We start from the raw sequence: 18,476 nt of genomic DNA on the forward strand, positions 1-18,476 counted from the left end.
AATAATAATAATAATAATAATAATAATAATAATAATAATAATAATAATAATAATAATAATAATAATAATAATAATATTCATGCTTTTTACGTCATATATTTAATATCATTTTTCTTTTTTTCTTAATACACAAAATATAACATATTTCCTCGTAATAAAAATCTTCTCTTTCGTTTGCTTCGTGATAAAGAATAATAGGGATATAAAAAATTCATGTATAAAATACAAATATTATACGTATTACAGATAGATTTGTAACAGATAAATCTATATTTACAAAGTACCTTATTTTATTATTTTTATAACTTCGTATTAATATAACGTATCTTAGCTCGAATATATCATTAATAAGAAAGGCGTGTATTATCTGTATAAGTTACTGTACTTGCGGAATTTTCCCAATAAATACGTAATGCATGTAAAAAGGTCGGAGCTAGTGTATCGAAATAATCCAACATAACATCATATAGAATAGATATTTCTGACGTCATTCTTTCATGATTACTTTCTCGTAGCTTTCCTTTCGCATGTGCCTTCCCATAGCGCCATAAGACATATGCTATTTCGAATAACTCCTTTTCATGTAGGATGGGCTGATTAGAACCTTGGAAATGTTTGATAAGCATCTTTACCGAAAGCAAAAATATTTTGTCTAAGAGCTTTTCCGGATCATCTATATACTGCATCTCAACAAGGAGCATTTTAAATTCTGGGATGGCATTTAATTTAGTAACGAAAGGATAATCACTGCAATGAGAAGCTAACAATCTCAAAATTTGACCGCAGAGTGGCGTAACGGAAACATCAATACTGGCTAAAAAGGTCTCACTAAATTTCATGTTTGGTTCCTTCAAGTTATTTATAAATACTACTGGATCCAATATAATGAAATTTGCAATATATATTTTACCTCCTACAATTGTTATCTTCTTCGCAAACATTTTTATTGTATCGCTATTTATTCGAATATTATCCTTTAATTTATTAATCGTTTTATTAATACTTTTTTCCTCAACGTTTGTTTCTTGAACACTTTTGTTCCCATCATTTGTTTCATTACCATTTGATGATTGACTACCACTTGGTTTACCACCACTTGATTTATTACCATTTGGTTGACTACCACTTGGTTGACCATCACTTGGTTTAGTACCATTTGCTCGACTACCATTTGGTTTATTACCATTTGGTTGACTACCACTTGGTTGACTATCATTTGGTTTATTACCATTTGCTCGACTACCACTTGGTTGACCATCACTTGGTTTACTACCAGTTGCTTGACTACCGCTCTTAGAAGGGAAAAGTTCTGCTTTTGATTTAACTTTCTTAATGTATCGTACTATTTCCACTCTTGATTGTGCCTTATTTTTTACTTTATTGTACGCTTTACGATGACGTTTATTCCGTAAAGTGCTTTCGTACTCTTGCAGAACCTTACCATGAGTACTATCAATAATATCATGGGCAAATTGTATATTCAATATAGTATTACCAAAAAACATTGCATGCATTACAAAGGAAAATACATCGATCACATCGACCTTACGACCTTCCTGATACTTTTTAACGATACAATAACCGTTGAATCCAATACCAACGAGATTGACTGACATATTACCAATTACTGCTGTATTATACGCTGCTTTAGTAACTAATCCAACATTTTTACCAGCTTGCGCAGCTTTTGAAATTATCGTACCTCCACGGCTCATTGCCACCCCCATTGTAGATCCGGCAACTGCGATCCAGGATGGTAGGGCATTTTTGTTCGTGGGACTAATAGATTGTTTATGTGACTTACGATCAACTAAATTATATATAGATCTGCCAGCCATCCAAATACCGCCGCAGATTGTTGCTGTTGATCCTAAAGAAAAAAAAAAAAAGAAAAAGAAAGAAAAATAAGAATTACCTTCTCTTCTTTAACTAGAAATGATTTTTCTACAAATAATAATGCTACGAATAATGTTTATATATATTTACCTGCCAATAGGGCCAGAGGTGCAACAGGAGTAAAGAGTGACACAGCGGTAACCCCAAGAGCACCAACGTTTAATAAGCTAAACGTGTTATCTATGTATTTAACAATTTCGGCGTTTTTCGAACAAGCTGGCGAGAGATAAGTCGCGATCAATACCGTAGAATTCTCTTCCGTTATCGTAAAATCAGGATCTGCTTCGTAATATCCATTTTTGGGTACTACCATAATGCATTCGAACAATTTATTAGACATTAAGTAATCATTCCAATTTTTGTATAATCTTCCATCATTGTCTATATATTGTATATTATATTCTTCCGAAAAATTGCAATGTAAATTTATTTTGTCATGATTTCTAATTTTAAAAATTGGTAGGTGCATAACAGTATCATAATTTATTGGTTCATTCTTTTTTGGTATTTCATATATGACATTATATATAATGCCGCAGAAAATACTCCCATCTGACTCCCTACCATATGTTATTATTTGATTGTATATTAAAGATACCATTTCCCTTTGACGGTTCATTTCTTCATCGCACTTAACCGATTTCTGTTCTTCATTTCCTGAATAGTAGTTGTCCATCACGCTATACGATTCACTTTCAACATTTCCTATCTTATCAAGTTCCCATTCATTATTAAAATGACCTAGCGCATATCCAATATATTGGCGCAATATGTTTAAATCTTTCACGTCATATTTATTCCAATCGGGAAGAAGTTCATAATATTCTTGCTGTATTTTTCTCCCAACCATTTGCACCTGTTCAAAATAGAAAGAAAATATAATAAATTATGCGAAGAATATAAAATGTAAGTGTAGCGTATCGCCGCATTTTTATAAATTAATAATATCTATATTTAAAAACTGATGATTATAATCTGACAAATATTACAAGTATTTTGATTTAAATTAGATAAATTGAAACGATAAGGATCAAAATAATGATTTGCAATCATCTATCGCTATTGCAGTTAAATTGCGCGTTGTTTATTTTTACAAATTTAAACCATACAATGAAAATTATATTTACCGAGAAACTCTTACGCGTGCTGCTCGACATGACTTAAAATGCTTACTCTATAAATAAAAAAATAATTCATCGTGAAAGTGAAAAGTAAATAGGTAATTACCCGAATATTGCCAATGTTTCATATAAAAAGGTTATCTTACAGGTTAGTCATACTATTGATACTAGTGATGACAAATTTATAGTCAAGATTCATAACTAATAAATGAAAGTGGATTTTTAAATTCTTCTATCTGATCTAATACAAACTATTTATTAATAATTGTTAATAATTCATTTACATAACGCAAAGATTGTAATTAGATGGACGATATAAAAACATACGGAATAAGTTCTAGGGATTTAGTTCTAGAGAAAATAAACGATCTAACGTGATAATTTCTCTAGGCATTGCAAGATACGATTTCGAATCGTCTTCTTTCCTACCTCATACTCATAGGAAATTTTCCTATTTCTTTAGATTCCTAAAGCTTATTACCAAAGTTTCTTCAAAGATCGTTCAACAGTTATCATCCTTATTATATTTCTACAAACAATATATATTCCTCGAGATATATATTATATACATAGGGGAGATATATTATATACGTAGCATCTCTGCGTATGCTAATTGAAATACACAAAAGGTACGACTAACGTTGGAACCTTTTTTTTCCCCCATCGATTCAGGTCTAGTACTTTTTTTTCTGATTTCTAGTCCTTCTTATTCTTCCTTCAGTCTTGACAATACAAAATTTATTATCTTCGATTGGTCAACTCCTAAATCTTTTTTGTATTTTTACAAATTATACGAGTTGCCAATTTGCAGCGATCAAAAACGAACGAGAACGAACTATACTATAATTTAACTTTCTCCTATATTTCTTTTCTATTTATAATAATTAATTTCTTCTGAGCATTACGTAAATATTATGTAATTATAATCGAACAGTATATCGGTAAATTTATTAAATATCAAAATACACTTTTCTTTCGTCTCTTTCGATAATAGGTATTACATATCCCGCCAAAAAATTAGCATAAGAGCATTTATGAACGGTTACGACCGTTAGAGACACAGAGCCGCGGAATATATATGTACATACACACACACACACATATTATATATATATATATATATATATATATATATATATATGCATGTGGGTATAAAGAAGGAAAGATAAATAATAAATAAGTTTTGTCATCGCGTTTGACATTTATATTTTTTTTCATCGACAATTGTAATCATTCGTTGAATTAATGAATTAATTAATTAAGCTGACTTATCGGCAGATAAAACGTTGGACAAATTGGAAAGTGGTAAATATATTTGTATATTTGTTTTAAAAATAATAGTCAATTTAAGTAATATGTACTATTTATTTACAAGTCTTTTAATCTCGTGTATTAGTAAGGTATAATTTTCAAATTACCCTTTGCTCTTGATATGTAATTTTACAGATATTATTATTGGAAAATGGCAAATTTATATTTGTGGATTTTTATGTTGACGTTAATATTAAATCAAGCAAATTCCGTAAGACTATTTAACTGGTTATGGGGTACATATACCGATGATACAAACGTTTTGGTTGCCGATGGTGTACCTTTGATATCAATACCGTATGAAGCTATGACGGAAGATGAAAAGTTTCTACAAGAAGCTGCAAAGTTTACAGATATTCAAGTTTCATCCCCTTTAGAAACGTGTCAGCATAAAGTAATTATGAAAATAAGAACTTCCTGCTACGATATGACCGAAGAGCAGCTTGCCAAATTGAGCGTCAATTTATTGAATTGTCAATCAGCAGTAGAAGGAAGAAAAATGTTTCCCTGTACAGAAGAGATGGTAAAAATTTTCTTTTCATTTTTCTCTCAATACTTTCTTTCAATTACTTAATAATTATTTTCTACGTTATTGACTACTTAGAAATATACTTGAAAAAATACTTCAATAATTTAGTTTTAACCAATAGCTTAGCATGGTGGTAACAGTATACGTAGGGTGTTCTTATGCAAGTTCAAACCTGCAAGTTCCCCCTCCCATTTTAAATATACAGGGACCACCTCAGAGATATTTTTTAGTTGACACAGTATGGAGTATAGTATCCTTATATAAGCCCATTTCTCTCCCATCTATTAGTCTATTTCTTCCTATATTATATTAGTGAAATTAATATTGATGATACATTCATTTATTTCTTTTCCCTTTTTTTTTTCTACATACAAGCAAAATTGGTGCCTTCAGAAATCTTATACAAGTAAGATATTTAAAGTTATTCTATGTTTTTCTTTAGTCCCTTAAACAATGCACCACGGATATGGATGCGGATATGTGGAATGCATATCATTTGATGAGTAATAGGGCTCGAGCAGTTTGTTATGCGGCCCGAAGTACACAATTTCGTGCTCTAACCGAATTAACGGTCAATAAATTGATGCAAACTGCACATTCGCAAATTAAAACGTTAATATCCTTGAAGGTGCGCATAAGTAAAAGATTTTTTGTACGATTAAAAAGTGTACGATTAATATGTTTTCTGATTTATAATTAAAAAAGGAAAGTCAGGATCATTTGATGGATCGGACAAGCGAGGCGTTATCCTCGTTGTCGGACAGCAATAAGGCATTATTATTACAACAACAAAATCTAAAGGATGCTCAAACGAGTGCTCACAAATTGGTAACTACTAATCTTAGAAATTTAAATAACGAAAAGGCATTGATCCGCCTAGGTCACTCTCAGCTTGCGACCATGGTCGAAGACGTGAAAGGGAAATTAGGTAAATATTCTAATTATTTTCATTTTTTTTTTTACATAATACAATCGATGAAATAATAATAAATTTATAAGTTTGTCTTTAAATGACCATATTTTAAAGAGAAGGCAACCGAAGAACTTGTTAAACAATCTACAGTACGTGGAGAAAGTCATAAGGAAATATTAGATGACTTAACAAATATACAAAATCAAGTAGAATTAATTTGGGAAAAGGTAGAATCTAGTACTAGCCTTATACTTGATCAGCATCAGGAAGCTGCCAATCAGTATGAACAAATGATGGAAAAGTTGACACGTATTAATGATACTATTCAGTTTATCTCCAATGTGACCAATAAAATCCGTACAGAAATAGAACAGAACATTCATCAACTCGATTGGATTACAGATTACATCGGGGATACTGGTATGTAATAATTTCCCATTATATGATAATATTGATCACCACATTTCTATTAATGTTTAACTATAGAACAATTCGAAATGCTTTTTTCAGGGGAACAATTACAAAAAGTTTATCGCACAGTTTTGCATATTTTATATCTATTAATTGCCATGATAACTGCTGCATTTCTGAATGCACCGTTTTGGACCAGAGCGGCTATAATGGGCATTGTACCTTTAAATCTTTGTTCTTATCTGAAACATGGCTTGGACGCTTGCCTTGATTTTCCTTCTATCACAGCATTAATATTTTTGATAACAATGAGTAAGTAAGAAACTTAGAAAGAAAGAAACACGCGCGCACATATATATATATATATATATATATATATATATATTTTGTAAATAATTCATCATCATTATAATGTTGTAATGCTACATTTTTGTTCTAGTGCATTTTTTAATGAATGGCATACAATATATTTGTAGATCCAAATTTCAAAATCCTGAATCAGTAAGATCGATTAATGGGTTATCCAATGGTAATGCTCGTATCTATGCATCACCTTCTGATTCCAATTCCATTCAAACAGCATTCACCTGCTCCGTAATAACAAAGACAGTTTGGAATTTTTCCATTACTATACTTAATAAAATAAATAGTTTAAAAGGTTTGCTTTTATTTCTATAATATTTCTAATAATCCTTTTGTTCATATCTATTATCTCATAATTAATTGAAAAGGTTTATAATATGTCATATATTTCTACTGTTATAGAAAAAACCATAAATTTGATTCAATCGGTAGCTTTGTGGAGTCGACAAAATATGTCTGTACAAGAGCAGCTTTCTTGTTCGTATATACCGGCAAAAAAGTCGCACGATGATGTCTATAACTACGATTATCCTGACATGTCTGACGATATTTCACCGGAAGATATACCTAACAAATTTGACAATAGCTATAATATTACTGATGATGTAAATAATTTCATGAATAGAAACGATCTCAGATATCGCTTAAAAGGAGTAAGGGAGTTTGTTGCTACGACTGAAGACAAAAATTCATCTCTAAGCTCATCCAGGAGGTAAATTTTTATAACATACTTAGGTATACACATTTGTCGGATTAATGATACGCGAGAGCGCATGTATACTATATACTCTATATATATATATATATATATATATATATATATATATATATATATGCATATTTAATGTAACCATTTGTGTCCCGTGTAGCGGTAGCCCAGTACCACGTATGTTATGTAATGGATTAACGCGAGGCGGAAAGAGATGCCGTTTGTTTGCAACCGTCGGTCGTGAGTTCTGTTCTCGTCATTCTACTGGCACATCCATTATAACCGACTAATATATTTTAATAAAAATAATACTTTTATATAGTTATATTTATTAATCGATATAATAGTAAACAATAAGGTATTTCGTATGTTCCTTATCTTGTTAACTTAATTAAATGTAGTTTATAGGAATGTGCCACGATACAAGGTTAGTGATATGTTTCTTATTTATTATAATACATTTTGACAAATGCGCTTAAGACATGTACGTATACAAAGTTAATGATCTACATTTTACAATTTTTATTTGATTTTTACATAAGATATAAAAGCAAAATACTCATTACTTTTATGTATATTATACAATGTATGTTGAAATTGGATGAATGCTTAAGTAATTTTATAATCTACGATTAGAGCAGATATAAGTTGTCAGTAAGAAATGCTTCTGTTATAACCCAAGATAACAAAATTAATATAATATTTAAGAGGTAGATATACTATTTTAGTTTAATCATTTTAAAAAAGTGCCTTAATAAAATTAATATAATTTTACGTACAATCTGATATACTTGGATACAATAATTTACACCTATAATAAAGGAGTATTCTATAATTTTAGCATTATGATTAACAGTTTGTAAATTGTGTACGAATGAGTTTTATACACACGCGCACACCCATACATTATTCTAAATTTTAACATTTAAGTAATAGAAAAATTTAGATAGAAAAAGTTTATCGATTAAATAACGATATTTTTATATCAATCAGCTGTACACCTCAAATTTGTTAATTATTTTATAAATTTATGGCAAAAATATATTTTTCAAACCGATTGAAAAACTTTAATTTTATTGATTTACAAAGTTTAATATTAAGCGTTAACGCAAACAAAAGTATCGGTCATATATGTGACCATTTTAAAAATGTACTTTTTCTCCGTCAGATGGCGAGTAGATCGAGTGTGTTGACGTTTAAATGGAATAACATGTAATACGTGCGGTTATATGTGAGAAAGAAAAAAGAAATTAACCATTTATTATTTATATATTTATATATCCTCCCCGTAATATTAATACGGGGCGATTATTTATTAGAGTGAGTATATACGTATATATGAATCGGGAAATTAAATTTTTTAATTTTTAGATTACGCTTTTTTAGGTTATATTTGTGATATTTTACATTTACATTTTCTCGTTTTCTTTTAACTTATATAGAAGCTATTTCAAGAATGTCCGTCACGATTCGACGAGTATTTTTCTCTCGCGTACCTAGAAATTATTGGAAAAGTTTAATGAGCCAAAGTTTTAGTGTAAGAACTAATGGAACTCTCACTAAAGAAAAACCAACCGATGACAGTTGCAAAACTAATATTCCGGCTCCTGAAGCGGGTAAATTTCAAGCAGCGACCTTGAATAAGTTCGATAATTCATTGATTATACAAAATCTAGAATCATTGAAAACGGCTCAACCAAACGAAGTAATTCTCCTTCACACGAAGTTTTTTATTCACACTCTCTTCGCGTATTATATATATATATATATACGCACACACACGCGCACACACACACACACTCATGTGTCATATTTCTTAAAGGCTTCCTACATTATTCCAATAGGTTATTATAGACGTTCGTTACTGCACTGTAAATCCTTCTGATGTATTATTGAGTAAAAACTTGTACGTTTACGAACCAAAATTGCCTATTACGCTTGGATATGAGCTAATCGGTGAATTAGTTTACGTAGGGAAGGATGCGCAAGACAAAGGGTATAAAATTGGGGACAAGGTTATAGCACTTAATAAAGAACGATATGGAGGTTTTGCGGAACAATGCGTGGCAGAAGTCACCGTACGTATGCATCGTCGAAAGAAAATTTTTAATCCAATAATGTCAATCTAATAAACGTATTTTTTCATTTGAGGATATTTGGAAAATACCATCAAATGTTAAATCGTTGGATGCCGTATGTCTTCTTAACGATTATATGAGCGCCCTTATCGCATTGGAAAGAGTAGTGACTATAGATGAAAATGATATGATTTTAGTAAATGTGGGCTTAAGCGGCATAGGCCTGGCGACTATTGATCTTGCAACCAATGTATTTAGATCGCAGGTAATATTTATTCCCTAACATTTTATTCTTCCACAATTGATTTCCGTAAAATAAAATATATCATTTTTAACTTCAGGTAATTGGTATATGTGTCAATAACGACGACGCTGTTCTTGTTCGTAATAGGGGTGTATTTGCGTCCTTGGCATACAATGAACGAGACTTGTTAAAGTCCATAGAAGAAATTGCCGGCGATAAAGGCATTAAGGCTGTTTTTGATGGAGATGGCGGTGAATATTTTAAGAAAGTTTTAAAATGGTACAATATCCCTGATATTTTCAATAATTATACTTCTTTTCCAATGTTATTGCTATTTCAAAAACATATTTATCGAAAAGAAAATGAATAATTTTAGTTACACTGATATATATAAAAGCGGGACATCATTGAAAAATTTACTGCGCGACGATAATTTTACCGTGGCGATACATCATTTATCTCGTGAAGGTATAAAATTCAATATCTAATATTTATTTATGAGCATAAGATCGTTTATTATAGCATCTCTCATGAAGGGCGCGTAGTAATCGCTGGCGCTGCTGCTGTTAAGACGCAAGATGTACAATCGAAGATTGAACCAGGCTCTTTCAGTATCACCGGTTTTAATCTCAATGAATACAGGAAGAAGGATCCAGATAGCTATCGGCAAGTTATATGTTATTTCAGATTCCATATAAAATATATTCCCATTGTCTGCTATTAAGTTTTTCAAGACGTCGTAATGCTCGTAGAAACGATAAGATCGCATAGCAGTACATTTTATTCGTTTTATATCGAAGATATAAAGCTATTCTCTATCGCGACTCTGATATAAATAAAAGTATCCTTATTAATTAACTATTCCATATGCAATAATGGTATTAGCATTTTTTGTTAGACACGTACATAGAAAAAAAGAAAAAAAAACGATTAAGTTAGAAACGCGCGCAATAAAACTTACAGTGCAATTATATAGGCAAGCCGGAGAAGAAGTATTAGATTTTTACGAAGAGGGTCTCATTATTCCAATTCATTCTATGATTTTTGGCCTGTACAAAGTCAACGAGGCTTTACGTTTTTCCTCCGAGGGAAGAACTTCTGCAAAGGCGAGTGCTTAAATAAATTTTTTCATATCTTATTTGTTTTATAAAAAATATTTGTGGGTTTTATACGAAATGCGTTTAAAATTCTTCATTTGCAGGTCATTATAGATATTAAGAATAAAGAAGAAGAGAGAGTTAATGTAGCCGAGGATTGAAAATAAAATATATAAATATCCTAATACATTATCTTACATTATCATTATATATTATATGCGCTTCATTAAGTTTTATTTTTTATCGCTTTGTTATTAATTCGATAAAAGACTGTACAACGATCGCTTAGTCTATTGTAATGTTACATTAACTGACATATACTGATATTACATAATATTACGATATATCTAATATATGATACTTATATTCCTCAGGAACATTAAATGCTTCGTTATTAATGCATCTAAATCATTACACGATCCCTAGTATCATCGAATTACCTTTATTATAAGATAATCTCTTTAGAAGAATTCTTTAATATTGTTGAATATTCTGAGAAATGATTTATTAAGAAATCTTATTTCTTTTCTGGCACAACTTCGCTGATACCATACATCCCAGCTAGTAATCGTCCATGAGAAGGGGGTACTGGTTCCTTTGGTGGTAAATATGGGCCCTTCTCACCCATATATACATAACTATGTAAATATAAACAGGTTAAGGTTTATATTATATATATATATATATATATATATATATATATATATATATATATATATATATATACATATATCTATTGAAAAGAATTTAATGTAAGATGCGCAAAAGTATTTATGGCTTTTGAAGGATACGGTAATCTCAGAACCCAATAAGCACTTTGCGAAAGTTTGATCGGTTCTTCACAACCGGTTACAAATATGGGACACGGTGGAGGTCCCGGTTGAACTCGAGGATTTAATGTAACGTGAACCGGTGCCTTTGGAGTAACCACATGAATTCTCATAAGTTGAGCTATCAAAGGTTGTGCCTGCCTGCAAAAATAAATACATACATACATACATACATACATACATACATACATATTGTATTTATTATTGATTATTTTAAAGTCTATAATATAAAGTTTGTTTACGTTAAATACAATATACCTGCACGGACATGGAAAGTAAAGAGGCATATCTGTGGTACTGGATGTTACTTTATTTCCGCTATCCTTTACGATTCCATTACCGGTTGCCTTTAAAACTTTGTCAGGCGCAGATGCCATAAATCTATGGCCTCTCGGACATTCGTATTCGACACCAACAAATATCTTAACAACAAATTCCTTCCCACTTTTGGATTTTCTACCTCGGATCGTATTAAGATTTTGAAAATTTTTACCTCTTGGACAATATCCGTGAACGCCATGATCATTTATAGTAGGCCACAAAGATCCCCTTTCCTTTTGATGCTCTAATCTAATGAAATGAAATCTTTCATGCATTATTTAATAGTATTTTCATATATCAACGTAACATAATGCAATAATTTGTTATATTCTTTTTTTTTTTCTCTTCTTTCCAACACAAACCTTACTGTCACATCCCATGGCAAAAGAAATGCAGAAGTTGGCAATACACCTGCCTGATGTTGCAAGCCCAAATTATGTGAGTACAAACTGCTTGGGCCAAGACAAACCAGAGACCAGCTAGAAAATTGCGGTAATAATCCAGCTGGAGATTCCGTATGTAACATCCCTGGCAGATATTCCGTCGTTGATGGTTGTCTCACCAAAGACTTTTCTGATATATCGCGTATAGTTTGTCAATTATATGTGTTATGTATTTCTTAAGTAAACTACTACCTTTGGTATTTTCTGCATCATCGGAAACTTCTATAACGACTTTGTGCCCGTCGCTAGGAGTAAGACTCGTTTTGTTACTCAATCTCGGAACATCCTCTTCCGTGGGATCACTTTTCAATGGAGAGGGTGCACCACTTTCATACGCCGTTATGTCGTCTTGTAATATTATAAGAAGAAAAAGGAAAGAACTTGAAAGATGTTTGTCAATTTATTAAAATTTCGTCCTTAAAAATTTTAATTCATATTATACCATTGTCATAATTACCATTTAAAGTATTTTCAACCCCAAGACTGCAAGGTTGCGTCTGACCTTGAGGTGTGGATAAATTAGTCCTACTAAGGGAATCTTTACGTTTTGTTCCTGAAAATAATTGTGCCGCTCTAAGAAAATAAAAGATAATATTATGAGACAAGAGACCTTCTTATAATATCATTTATTGATAGGTAAAACATATGCATTATCGGTTTACCTGAAATTATGTGTACTGGGTTGAAAAATAGGAAATTGTATACTTTCCAATTGTGCACAGCCACATTGCTTTGCTAACATTTGAAAATAATCGTAATTGGCCTGTCGCAACCCAAAAGGATCCTCTCGTGGTCCTTGACATCTTCCACAATTACAGGCACATATATATCGAACTCCGCTGCAGTGCTCCATGATCGGTAATTCACTGTAAATTGGATCGGATTGGATGGTGTATTGTCAATTCATTTCATATAATATAAAAGAAATAGTACTATATATAAGAAGGCGTAAGAAAGGGAAAGGAAAAGCATTATAAATTTACGCTTACCTATTATCTCCTCCTGGTTCAAGTTGTTCGCCACCACCAGCACCTTCGCTCCCTCCTTTATGAATTGGATTTGTGCAAGGGTTCCCAGTTAATGATAATACCTCACACATTTGTCGTCCGGTTCGCCAATGTTTATCACATTCTGCTTGCAATTTTTCACTAAATTCTTCAAACAGTGGACCTCGTGCATGCATTTCAAAAACTGCCATAGCATGTGCCAATTTCGATTCATGATATGCTCTAAATAAAACACCGAGTTTCTATGTATAGAATTACTTTTTAGTTGGGTTTAGTCCTCTTTCACGCACAACTATTATAATCGTCGCATTTGATTTATATATTATTACGAATGTAATTACCTTGTGTAATGTTGCGGAAGGTTCTCTTGATAAGTTTGTAAGGCTCTTGGGAGTACTTTACTACATCTACTTTTACTGAATTTAACATCGGTATCCAATAAACTATGCAAAGATAGTAATTCTTTGTCTATTCCTTTTATAAAGTATTCCAAAATTTTGTTTGCCACATTGCAGAATAACGATAACGTAGGTATCTATTGAAAAATAAATAAATATTAACTTTTTTTTGTTTTCTCCTTTTGTCCTCTTTAACAAAATATGATCATTATGATTAATATAAAATTCGTAGCAACCTCGAAGTAAGCCGGTACCGAATGTCTACCAACGTTGTCGTCGAAGCCTCTGCCAAAAGCAAGATTTATATGTTGCTGCAGGAACGATTTAAAGGAACGTGTTTCTGAAATCAATCAAATGATTATTTCCCTTATAACGCATTATGCGCATATGTGCATGGGCAAATAATAAATTAGAAAGACCATACACCAATCTCGGTGTCATCCGTTTCAAGATTTGTATCTAAACTAGCGAGACTTCTTGACGTATTACCACCAGAACTAACTTTACAGCTTTGAATTAATTTTTTCATCATGTAGCCCAAAATATCTCTAGATTCAGTAGGACCATTATGTACATATACAAATTCTTGATTCGCTGGTATTGCAAATAGCGAGTTTGAACTAAAACAAAAAAAGGAGAAAGAGGAAAAATAGATAGACAAATGAATAGAAAAGAAATGGAAGGAAGAAAAGAAAAAAAGAAAATAGAATGCCAATCCGCTTACCTAATATTCGTGACTATTCTATTTTTTCTCAATACATGATAAATCTGATCTTCCAAGGAATGTTCCAATTTTTTAATATTTCCTCCGTTATCTGCATCCTGAAGTACCATAGGTATGGGACAGCTTTCAAAATAGAATAATACCCTCGGAGAACAAGGTCTAGCATTCGATATCCAATCTTTTGGTATACCAGATATACTACTCAATACGTCCGAAAGCTGAGGAGAAATTTTTTGCCTATAGAAAAAGGAAATAATTTTTCGTTGGTCAAACAGAGCTTTAATCGTTATTATACGCTTAATCTAAATTTTGTTCTATGGTAATAATATCGATCGGGAGGATGTGTCTTACCGTACTATATCCATGGCACGAAATAGATGTATATAACTGTAATCAAACGTATGAGTCGGATGAGTAAGTATTATAACGTGAGATATATGAAATAACACCAGCAAAGCTCTAGCATATTTGTATCTCATGTGCGCCCACACACTGAGAAAGTCTTTGCAATCTTGTCTTTCTACGAATCTATCGTATTCGGTCAAAAGAGTATGAGAATCCAAGAATCCCCGTAAATGTAGATAGACGGTTTTGTCTTTAACATTATGATATCCTTCGATTTCGCACTGAAATTTTTATTTTATATTGAAATATTTTATTACAACGCACCTTTATTCAATTATCTTAAATGATCTCTTGGTTTATATTATTCAAGTCAATTTATTTTATAGGACAAAATATAATTACCATAGATGTTTCATCTACATTCGGCTCATTCAAAAGGTCCACTTGGAGGATTGAACTTAACATATCCGTTTTACATCCTTTCATACGATATTGGGATTTACCAAATACAGACACAATAACGACCTTTTTATTTGCATGTGAAAAACTAAAATGTTATAAATCGTTATATCGTAATGCCTATTTTATAACTAATTTATATTAGATTTACCTGCCAGCGTCAATTGGAAGTGTAAATTTTTGTGGTCGCATTTTTCTATTCATTCGTTAAATCTTGTCGACGACAGGTTAAGGACGCGCTCGTTCGTTCATCGATATCTGAAAGATCTTTTAATCATAATATTAAATCCTTTTTTAATCGGCAATTAATTTGCAGATAATATACGACGACTTAGAGACGTTTCGTCTCTTGCGATTAATAAAAATGTCGAATATCGTGATCGAAAATGGGAGGATCGATAAAAATAATATATACATACGCATGACGGAGGAGGAGATGAGCGTTAATAAGAACCTATGGAAAAACTAACGACCAACGTGAACAGGGTTAGTTTTCGATTCGGATATCAAAAGGTAAAGGGAATGTGTGCTATATCGACCGACGGTAAATTAGACTTTCGTGTGGTATCGCCATATGGTAACCGTGCATAAGGTAATATATAATCGTAACGGTACGCAGCTATGTTGTCGTTTCATTTTACGTCCGAGAGTCTTCTTACGAACAAAGTGCAACGGTGATTCAACAAGTAGCCTATTGGTTCGTTGAGAAACGCATTAACGGAGTCCTACTATTACCATGTAAATGCATAATGACGTGAAAAGGAAATTTTCTCGTTCATATAGGTTACGCGAGAAGAAATTTCGAGAAATTTCGTTTGGCCATAACTGCAAGGAATAATAATCGGTGGGATTTCAACGAATGGAGATAAGTCTGTACTCTCGTGTACTCGTCGGTGTACCGGTACGGAACTACACTCTGTCATTAGGTCGCGGCGGCCCTAAAGAAGAACGAAAAAGTTAAGTGACGATCCTTTCTTATATCTATTATATGGTATTTCTTAAGAAGATGTAATATAATAACATCTAATATAATTACATCGCGCGCGCGCGCGCATCGATTAGACGCGATCGGTTCGCAAAAGCGCAGCGTACTTTAAAGCCGGTGCTCCGATGAATGGGCGAATGAATAAACGAACGGTAGGGGGCGGTAAAAGAGAACGCGGACCGAGGGCAGGGCGCGGAAGGGCTTACGGTGGTACGGGGTGACGCGGGTTTAATTGCACCGCATCACAGAACGTAGTATTTCGTAGTACGTCGGTTCGCATGCGAAGCCGCGCACACCCCTTTGGCCCGTTTCGCGAAGATCGATTTACGTACATTACAGGAATATTCGCGATACGTACGCGGATCGCGCTCCATAAGGAGGGATAATAATCGAGATCCATATATCGAGATCCAATAATCGCTTCGCGAGAAATCTAAATAGATTTCTTCCAAAAAGCAAAACGAACGATGGCTTCGATCTACGATCTACGACGATCGATCAGGAATCAGGAATGCGAGTTGGCCCGCGCACAAGTAGACCCGGTCGGTCACGCACGAACGCTTCGCCGTGGTAATGCTCGGCTCGAGAGTAACAACCCTTGTTGCTTTTCGAAGGCTTAGGACATATAGGTATGAAAGGAAGAAATTGAAAAGGAATTGTGAAAGCCGCCGTCTGGCATTCATTCAAATCGTCGCCTCGTCATAGTTGTTACGCGTTAGAATTGCAATTTTTTTCTTCCGTTTGGAATCGTACACCTCTTGTCTTGAAACATACATATAATGTCATTAGCGTATGTCATTTATATTTTCTTTTCATTTTTGTTTTATATTCGCGAATCGAACGGAACCTCTTTATCCGTTTTTCATATCATAACCGAGATGGACTAAAACATTCAAGTATGGGTATGTTAATATATAACGTGAAGTGGGAAATATAATATAAAAGATAAAAACGGAAGAAAAAAATATTTATCGATACAACGTTCGTAGCAGGTAGATCGATTTCCTTAAGCGTAATCTTAATCGTAAGAGATACGTAACGCTGTCGTTTACAAAGCCGACCAATCTTTGCCTCCAATCTTTGCCACAGTCCTCCAGGACGTCTTCTGGTGCGTCGACGAGCAGTCTCTCGTAATCAACGCGCGACAATTGACCTCTGATTGTGATTCTCCTTTTTGAGGAGGATAGAAACCCTTGTCGAATGTTAAGACACTCGAGAAAGACAGAAAGGATTCGTAAAGTCACAGCTAGATCAAAGGAAAGATTTAAAGACTCGAGTTTGGATTTATTCTCATATAGAACGAGGAGTGTCATCGAAGAAGCCCTTGGTCTAGAAAACGAAATTATCCTGTCCGTTCGAATGCGATCGAAGGGATCGATCGAACGACCAGAAAAACGAATTCTACTCGCCGAAATCCTTGGATAAACGCGAAGAAACGTACACGAGCATGTACCATATAAATGGTAAGTAGGTCTATATTTTATCTTAAGCCTTTAGACAGGGAGGAAGACACAAAGGAGAGATTATTGCTTGTAACGAAAGGATGCAAAAACGTTGTAAGGGCGAATGGTTGCTTGTGGGATCAAGCGAAAACGTACGTACTTACGTTGCTATATTAACGCGTATCTTATATATATGCTATCTTTCAATGGAATTAAAGTTGAGAGAACGGGCGAGTTGGGTTGATCGTTTCGTTCCTCATCGTCGTCGTCGTCGTCGTCGTCGTCGTCGTCGTCGTCGTCGTCGTCGTCGACATCCTCCTTCTCGTCCGTTGTCCACGTCCCGCGATAAAGGAGCCGCGTACGCCGGCGTCGGCATGCGCACTCCCGACATCCAACATGTCCGTCTCGGTGACTGACTAGAGTCGGTATAGGGTAGTCGTGCTTACGCGGCGCGGCGCGTTGCACAGGGTCGGCTCGAATCCCAATTTCCACCCCGTCTTAGTTCGAGCCGCTTCGACGTCCTCGTCAAAAGTGCTTCTTTGCCGTCGCGTCGTCTTGCATTCTTTTATCTCTATCTTTCGCGCTCGCAACATTAATTAATCCATCAACATTTCTTTTCCACATCTTTTCTTCGCAGGAATCTCTACAAATATCATGGTCTTTGGCGTAAGAGGCAACATAGAGAGAGGATCGCATAAGTAGACTGGCATACATAGATGTGAGAGAGAGAGAGAGAGAGAGAGAGAGAGAGAGAGAGAGAGAGAGAGAGAGAGAGAGAAAGAGAGAGAGCAGTGCTCACCGGCTATACGGTTAAATAGTGAAGACGAGAAGGAGAAGATAGAGAGCGAGG

At 33.6% G+C, this 18,476-nt stretch overlaps 4 protein-coding genes across 13 annotated transcripts; 2 read left to right on the plus strand and 2 right to left on the minus strand.

Annotated features, from left to right (window-relative positions):
- Positions 1-132: 132 nt before the first annotated feature.
- Positions 133-3,594, minus strand: LOC118448990 (uncharacterized). 4 transcript variants are annotated; one of them, XM_035883008.2, is made up of 4 exons: positions 3,164-3,352; positions 3,024-3,070; positions 1,987-2,752; positions 133-1,870 (listed from the first exon to the last, which is right to left on the minus strand). In XM_035883008.2, exons 2-4 carry the CDS (start codon positions 3,051-3,053, stop codon positions 345-347), a joined length of 2,322 nt encoding a protein of 773 aa, XP_035738901.2. In that variant the 5' UTR covers positions 3,054-3,070; positions 3,164-3,352; the 3' UTR covers positions 133-344. The 4 variants fall into 4 exon arrangements, with proteins under 4 accessions (XP_035738901.2, XP_085514026.1, XP_035738903.2 ...); XM_085657900.1 differs by lacking the exons at positions 3,024-3,070; positions 3,164-3,352 and adding an exon at positions 3,447-3,594; XM_035883010.2 differs by lacking the exon at positions 3,024-3,070 and having other exon boundaries at positions 3,124-3,352.
- Positions 3,595-4,143: 549 nt separating this feature from the next.
- On the plus strand, positions 4,144-8,250 carry LOC118448991 (protein brambleberry). Its single transcript, XM_035883015.2, has 9 exons — positions 4,144-4,322; positions 4,464-4,851; positions 5,300-5,485; positions 5,563-5,785; positions 5,885-6,190; positions 6,281-6,493; positions 6,621-6,839; positions 6,947-7,256; positions 7,414-8,250. Exons 2-9 carry the CDS (start codon positions 4,480-4,482, stop codon positions 7,541-7,543), a joined length of 1,959 nt encoding a protein of 652 aa, XP_035738908.2. The 5' UTR covers positions 4,144-4,322; positions 4,464-4,479; the 3' UTR covers positions 7,544-8,250.
- A 162-nt stretch (positions 8,251-8,412) lies between these two features.
- Positions 8,413-10,916, plus strand: LOC118449003 (protein Cryzl2-like). Of its 4 annotated transcripts, XM_035883039.2 has the most exons (9): positions 8,414-8,573; positions 8,696-8,958; positions 9,098-9,331; positions 9,405-9,596; positions 9,673-9,854; positions 9,952-10,043; positions 10,112-10,241; positions 10,552-10,681; positions 10,777-10,916. In XM_035883039.2, exons 2-9 carry the CDS (start codon positions 8,710-8,712, stop codon positions 10,831-10,833), a joined length of 1,266 nt encoding a protein of 421 aa, XP_035738932.2. In that variant the 5' UTR covers positions 8,414-8,573; positions 8,696-8,709; the 3' UTR covers positions 10,834-10,916. The 4 variants fall into 4 exon arrangements, with proteins under 4 accessions (XP_035738934.2, XP_085514029.1, XP_035738932.2 ...); XM_035883041.2 differs by lacking the exon at positions 9,952-10,043 and having other exon boundaries at positions 8,413-8,573; positions 10,098-10,241; XM_035883042.2 differs by lacking the exon at positions 10,777-10,916 and having other exon boundaries at positions 10,539-10,667.
- Positions 10,917-11,167: 251 nt separating this feature from the next.
- Positions 11,168-15,749, minus strand: LOC118448987 (nonsense-mediated mRNA decay factor SMG8). Of its 4 annotated transcripts, none has more exons than XM_085657897.1 (16): positions 15,619-15,748; positions 15,351-15,466; positions 15,143-15,265; positions 14,747-15,021; positions 14,396-14,632; positions 14,098-14,291; positions 13,908-14,011; positions 13,615-13,808; positions 13,256-13,495; positions 12,929-13,132; positions 12,724-12,839; positions 12,459-12,614; positions 12,186-12,396; positions 11,761-12,072; positions 11,464-11,643; positions 11,168-11,310 (listed from the first exon to the last, which is right to left on the minus strand). In XM_085657897.1, the coding sequence occupies exons 3-16, from the start codon at positions 15,224-15,226 to the stop codon at positions 11,190-11,192; spliced, it is 2,628 nt and encodes an 875-aa protein (XP_085514023.1). In that variant the 5' UTR covers positions 15,227-15,265; positions 15,351-15,466; positions 15,619-15,748; the 3' UTR covers positions 11,168-11,189. The 4 variants fall into 4 exon arrangements, with proteins under 4 accessions (XP_085514023.1, XP_035738893.1, XP_085514024.1 ...); XM_035883000.2 differs by having other exon boundaries at positions 15,143-15,287; XM_085657898.1 differs by lacking the exon at positions 15,619-15,748 and having other exon boundaries at positions 15,351-15,610.
- Between the last annotated feature and the right edge of the window lie 2,727 nt (positions 15,750-18,476).

This window comes from Vespa mandarinia, chromosome 6, assembly GCF_050613455.1.
Source record: "Vespa mandarinia isolate Hongniang chromosome 6, ASM5061345v1, whole genome shotgun sequence".
NCBI classification, from domain to species: Eukaryota; Metazoa; Arthropoda; class Insecta; order Hymenoptera; family Vespidae; genus Vespa; species Vespa mandarinia.